General features: G+C 38.2%; 1 protein-coding gene across 1 annotated transcript in view; it reads right to left on the bottom strand.

Moving 5' to 3' along the window:
- Positions 1-707: 707 nt before the first annotated feature.
- Paxbp1 (PAX3 and PAX7 binding protein 1) overlaps positions 708-7,161 on the bottom strand; it is a 29,471-nt gene continuing 23,017 nt past the window's right edge. The window contains exons 16-18 of the mRNA XM_038345019.1: positions 5,455-5,601; positions 3,411-3,565; positions 708-1,858 (exon numbers count right to left, since the gene is read on the bottom strand). Of these exons, the coding sequence (XP_038200947.1) occupies positions 1,741-1,858; positions 3,411-3,565; positions 5,455-5,601 (420 nt within the window). The 3' untranslated portion in view covers positions 708-1,740. The remainder of the gene's footprint in view (positions 1,859-3,410; positions 3,566-5,454; positions 5,602-7,161) is intronic.

Below are 7,161 nucleotides of genomic sequence, written 5' to 3'. Positions count from 1 at the left end.
AAATGGCAAGTACCCACCCAAAGGAGACAGAGGGGAGTCAGATGCTCACGACATGAAGACGAACGGCAGACTGGATAATTACGACAAGCCAAGAGTAAGAGCCTTGATAGACACAGAGTCCCGGTGACACTTGTTTCCAATTTCGGGCCTTCAGCATTCAAGAATAATTGTTTTAAGATACTCAACTAGTATGTGACAATGATACAGCAACTGAGAATTCCTTTTTAGTGTTCGTTACTAAGCGGTTGAAACATAAAGATCAAGTTTTAAACACACAGTTTTAAACATTCCAGAGTCTTGGGATAGTGTTCAAGGCTAGAACTAAAAGCTAGGATAGGCAGTCTCAGCGTTTATTCTAAGAGTTATTAAAAACATACAGAAAGAATGATTTATGTGACAGGCTTGGAAACACATAGTTCAAGGATCAAATACCTATTTGTGTTTGTTTTAATCCATTGACATTGAGAACAGATGTTTGAAAGTTTAATTCCATTTAGGAGCCCACAAAGCATAACAAAATATTCCCCCAGAATGACCATGTGGAGTTAGGACATGCTCCTGCAAGCAAACTGACGGAGGAAGGAGGGCCCAACACTGTCCTGTGGAATTATCTGGCTTTAAGAGTAGGCACTAGACTGTGAACGGTCTCACTATATGAATCATCTGGAATACTCTAAACTTAGTCATCAGCAAAATACAACGAAGGATGTATTTAAAAATTAATTTAATGTTTGGCTAAAGCTTAATTACACATATAATTATCAAACAATAGTCCTTAATTTCCAAAAAGTTCCTCTTTTGAAAACCACAGAATCAGAAAGCATTAACTTTAAAACAAGTTTCTCTGAGTATTTACAATGTGGTATAAACATTACAGAAGACCACCGATAGTAAATTGCCTGGGTGTGTCTAATCAGCAAGGCATATTCTTTATTGCATATATAACTCACATATGTGGGATTTAAAATATGATAGATTATATCTGTATCTGTAAGCTGGATAGGGAGTAAACTCATGAATGAGAAAGGACAGTCAGCCTAAACCATGCACTTAGCTTGTGGGCTTATTGTCAGATACTAAACTGAGGTCCCTCCCACCCCAAACTCTTGCATATACCTCACCTAGAGCTCATATTAAACCCACATTTGCCTCCAAGGCTGATTCACAGAAGTTCACACTCACTCAGTGACAACGTCCGTAACTGAGCTCTCACTTTAAGGCGGTACAGCTACAAGTGACAATGACGCTAGCTAAAGTGGGGTGAAGGGTCACCGCCTGCCGGCCCTTCTGTTGCAGCAGTGCAGCAGTTCCCTAGCGACCTCTACTGGGTACGGTTCTGTTGTTAAAAAGCTTCCTCTGTAGAAAAACACCAAACACAACAAATTTCCAGCATGAAAACCCATGGCAGTATAAATATATACATTTATATGTATGCATAATTACACAATTTACATTGCACACACGTCATTTATAGAGGACACTTAAATGAAGTTAATTTAATGATGATACAAAATACTCCCATAAACAAAATATGACAGGCAGTAAGGAAAACATTCAAAGACTCCTAGAAATAATCTGAATTCCTTTCATTCTGAAGAAAACACATTTAAGGACACAGTAGTAATATAATGTTTTTGTATTTAAACAAGAATCAGCATTTTACAGTTTAAGAAACTTTACATATATACAAAATTTACACACTGGGAATGGGCAAAGCAAACACTTTTCAGTCTCATTGATCTATTTTCCTTCAATCAGAGACTTAAGTTCTTTCACATTGTGGTCACTTGCAACAGACACAGCATGATCCAAAGCCCGAACACTTGCAAGAAGTTTTACTATCTGTTTTATGTTTTCTCTAAAAGAGAAAAAAATTTAAAAAAATTACATTATATTGAGATAAAAATCTGTTCTTTATTTTACATCTACCTTAAACAATCTGCAAAACAACCCTTCCGGGTATACATTTTAAAATATTGAGAATAAGACAAGCAAGCTACAGTATGTTTTAAAACATCTCTAGGGCTGGCAAGACGGCTCACTATAAAGATGCTTCCCACCAAACCTAATGCAGAGTCCATCTCCAATCTCACACTGTGAAAGGAAAGGACCAAATCCTAGAAGCTGTCCTCTGCCCTCTGTGCATGCTTCACGGCAGTGTGTCTAGCACTCTACCTGTTATTAATCCAAATAAAACTGACAGGCAGTGGTGGCGCACACTTTTAATCCCAGCACTCAGGAGGCAGAGGCAGGCCGGTCTCTGTGAGTTCGAGGCCAGCCTGGTCTACAAGAGCTAGTTCCAGGACAGGCTCCAAAGCTTCAGAGAAACCCTGCCTCGAAAAACAAACAAACAAACAAACAAAAAAGCAACAAAACAAAACAAACCCCTCTGTTTAAGTAACTGGCCCAGAGACAGGAAATTCATTCTAAACAGAAACTATTTTGTTTTGATAAATGATTTTCATCAATATCTAGGAAGAAAAGCAGTTATAATCCCAAGCCCCTTTGGAGATCTGTCCATCTCTCTGCTTCCCAACCAGAGTCCCAGCTCTTGTGGAGTATAGCTTCAACAGAAAACCATTTCTCCTCATCATCAGCAGATGAAAAGCCAAACTTCCAACTCCTTTAAAATTCAGTCAATAAAGCCCGTTTCCCTTATCAGAAACTCTGAGATATTAACATCCAAATTCTTGAAAGGATGCTGAAGTGCACATCTCCAAGCTGCCCTCCAGGGCACAGAGAAAACAGAACATATGTCTAACAGTGCTCAGGCTAGCCCTGAGCTCACTCTGAAGCCCTGGCAGGACTTGAACTGACACTCTCCTGCATCAGCCTCCTAACAAGCTGAGGCTCACACCTGTGACCTAGAAATTTTTCATGAAAATTAGACATAAGCTGTTCCCAAAACAATCATGAAATGGTCTTTAGTTCATAATGTGGATCAAGAGGGATCACGGCTCTAAAATACTCAGTTTTAGCAGAGTCCGCATTTCGGTGGCCACTCGCTCTTTCCAGCTTTACGTCTACCTGACGAGACCTAAACGGCTAAGACCACTACATCCTAAAGCTCTCAATCTAGCCACTTCTTCACAGCAGACACAATACAAGTTCATCTACTGCCTCAGGCACGACTCTTACTGTAAGTGCTGTAAAAACTTCCAAATTTAATGTACTTAAAAAAAAAGACAAAAATTGTACAAATCACAAGTTGGGTATTTTGGTAGGTTTGTAATAGTACATGTATAATTTAAGAGAATATGACCAGAGTATATCCTATATATACATAATGGGATGAAATTGTTTAAACAATAAATTAAGAACAAGTTAAAATGACTACTTTGATTATTTAATCTTAAATGTGACTATAAAGAAATTTGATTCATTTCATTAATCGAAAAAAAATAAATTACCTTGCATTTCTTTTTTCCACATCAGAGCACCCAATACTATTCCTGTAAATTGTATCTGCCAAATGTACAAGATATCGGCAAAAATTTTCTAACTGAGAAATAGTTCTTTCTCCTTTCAGATTCACAAACCACTGCTTAGGGAAACAGTTGATTACCTATGTAGAAGATACAAATAAAATAGTTAAAACAGGATGAAAATGTCCAAAAACTAAAACTAAATAATGGTTAATCCTTACTACTACATAAGGTAGCTCTTTAAAAATCTGGCCTCTTACATTAACTAAACCAACATCTGATTTTTTACAATGCATCAGACACTCAAAACAAGATAGTTTGCCAGGTATTTAAACAGACATAAAATTGATAACTGGTTGCTTATATTTTTTCAGTTATCGATGTGACTTTAAGCAAACTATGTTTCCCATGTAAAAACACATGTATAGATATGGTGCTATAGTCTCTTCCTTCTAGAAAACTCCAGTGAGCAGTATCCAAGTTGGTTGTAGGAACCCAGTTACCCAAAGATTAAGACTATCTACACCAGAGCCTTAACCCAGTGAACAAGGAATTGTATTCTGGCCTTAGTGCCAAGGCTTAAGAAATATGGGACTGATTTCCTCAAGAAGACAGCCTACTCTGGGCAGCTGTTATCCAAACAGGTAAAGAAGGCTAGCCATTATAAGAACCAAGGGTTACTAAAGATATGACTTATCCCAGGGATACAGCAGATATAAAATGAGCCAAAACATCTCATTCCAGAAAGAAAGCACTCTCTTAAAAAGAGGGGACCTATTCATCACAAAGAATAAATGGTTTGGTTCAAGGCCCTGGTCTCTGTTACACCATCAACACTGAGTGCTCACTGGGACATCCCACTGCTGCCCTGTGTTGTAGAGATCCTGTAGCCCTGGTCTGCAGGACCAACATGCCCCCTCCCCATGTAAACATGTGTGGATAAAAGGGTTTACTGCGTGACTGTGTCACACTGCAGCTTCCATGATGAGATTTTCCCCTTCTTCTCCTCCCTTTTAACTATTAAATTTTATTTTGTCTTATTGGGGGGAGATGTGTGGGATCAGGAAGCATGATGTGAAAGACACAAAGAATAAATAAAAAGAAAGTTTAACAACAACAAAAAAAAAAGAGTGGGGACACGTTGCACAGTTCAGAAGTCTCCTTCTAAGGGATAACCACATTCAAGGAATAGGGAACAACCTCTGCCAGAGATGCAGAGCCTGCATCTAACTGAGAGCTTAGACAAACTACACCAAAGCACACTACAGATGACTGGCTCAGAGATGTCAAGGTTGTAAAGGTCAAAGAGAAGGAAGCAGTCTTCCTGACTTAAAGACTTCTTAATGATGAGCTGGGTATTTCTTCTTCCAGTGAAGCTGTCTTACTTAGTTGAAAGGCACACTGGAATAGGTCACTAAGATTGGCCAACAGTAAAATGTCCACATGAGGAGTAACATTCAGCTTTACAGGGAACATACACAAGTATTTTCAAAGTACTGAGGCTACCTGTCAGTACTGGGATTTAGTAAGAGGTTAAAAAAAATTACTGCTACTAATAAGTTTATATTGATTTAGTGATTAACTGTTAATGGTTATTACAAATATATATTTTAAAACCATTAAATTGTGTAACCTATGACTGTAAGTAGAAAAAAAACTAATATTAAAATTATTTAAGTGAGAGAAAAAAAGGCAGTTATTCTAAACTGCTCAAAGCCATCAACCATGAAGAAAATTACTTGTGAAATAAAATTTTAATTGATATATACAAAACACTCACAAAAACCACATATATAGACAGATATACTTTCATGTGTCATCTCTTGGCCTCTTGGTTAAGATCAATTATCTTTTTTGGGGTTAAAAAAATGTAACATATTTGGGACTACCTAGGTAGTTTAAATGCTAACTTTATAGTGAGTCCAATTGTCAACCTAAGTTTTACAAAAATCTTATTCTTCAAACAAAGAAAAGTGAATTTGCTTTGATGTACATACTTTAAAACTACAACATGTGTTATCCAACTTACATTTTGGGCTTTTTTGATGCTGTCGTCTCCATATTCTGAATTCTGAAACGCCATGAGAATGTATCTATTTAACAAGCCATCTATTGACAACTCCTGAAGAGTTTTGTTTGAGAAAATGCCATACCACTGAAGGAAATTTCCCAATAGCTAGTAAAAAAAGAAGAAATTGAGAGGTAATATCAAGCAATTATTGTAAAGTACAAAGTAAATTAGTTACACAATAAAATACCAGATGAAGTAAGATGGATGGATGCCTTGACAAAGTATTAATAAACACTTCTGAAGTACCTAAATATTTCCTACAGTAAAAGAATTCTTGAATTTCAAATTTTAGCTAAAACATGAACATCAGTGTGTAGCTACTGGATGCCATACTGGGCAACACAGAGAGAGAACATTTCCTGTCAGTGTAGAAAGTACTCTCAGGCAATGCTGTTGCCCAGACCAACCAGTACCCAGGCCCTGGCAGGACGTCATCTCTGACTCCAGCTCGGCACTGCTGACAAATCTCCCAGTCTGCACAGGCGCACTCTCTGGACATGTATCTAAAATGAAGGACACTGTCATGACATGGAGGCCTCAGCCCATCCATCACAAGGTCTAGTTTCCCAGTATGTCTCAGTTTGAGAAACAGTGGCATTATGTTCCAACCATTCAGGCCAGAAGCACACATTGCTCACTCTTGGCCTCTTCATCAAGTAATTTGACTCCACCTCTATCCAAGCTGTCTGCCTCTCTAACTCCACAAATCTAAGCTATTACCCCCCTTTCTGCACTCCACAGTTCCTCCAGTGACCACAGCAAGCATACTAGTGTACCTTTGCTCAAGCAGAGCTCCATAACAGAAACAAACCTACAGAAAAGACCCAAGTACCTCCATTCAATTTTCTTAAGGAAAAAACAAAATACAAAAAAAAAAAAAAAAAACAAAAAAAACCCTAGTCCTGTTTAAGAGAAAACTCATTACAAACAATGGAGACTTGAGGGTATTCAGAATTAATTCTTGCAGAACCCTATTTGGACAGGCTATTCAGACAGGGTGGCTTGAATGAGATTCGCATCTTGTCTTACCAATGGAATGGCACCGCAGTTCAGACTATGCCTCCCTGACAATGATGGTGTCTACTTGACAGACATTCTGAGGTTTCAATATAAAGGGTGTGGCATAATAAACAGATAGTAAAAAGAGTTCTAATTTTCATTATCACCATCCTCAACCTACTTCAACACATAAGATCTATACAGCAAATCATCTTAAAGGTGGCCATGTGTTTGTCCTTTCCACACTAAAAACCACAACTCGCACCTACACTCAACCAACTTTCAGCTAAGGAAAAAAACAACTCAACAGAGAGGATTATCTTCACAACACGCAGCCTGGAACAAAGATATCTAATCCAGGCCTTACATCTAAATACAAATTTTACGTATATGGATGTTCTTCCTGCATGCATGTTTGCACATATGTGCAGTGCCCCAGAGAACCGAGGAGGGTGTTCCATCCCCTTGAATAGAGTTACAGGTGGCTGTGAACCACTGTGTGAGTGTCTGGGTCCTTTGTGCTCTTAACCACTGAGCTGTCTCTCCAGCCCCTAAACTAAAAATGTAAATAGATGACACAGCTATGTAAAACCCAAACTGAAATCTCAGGTTCAGGAAAAGAAGTTCATGGTTAAGTATGACTCTAAAACATTAACAGTAGAAGGA

Source organism: Arvicola amphibius, chromosome 10 (genome assembly GCF_903992535.2).
Source record: "Arvicola amphibius chromosome 10, mArvAmp1.2, whole genome shotgun sequence".
NCBI lineage: Eukaryota > Metazoa > Chordata > Mammalia > Rodentia > Cricetidae > Arvicola > Arvicola amphibius.
This window is presented reverse-complemented; position numbering and strand designations above follow the sequence as displayed.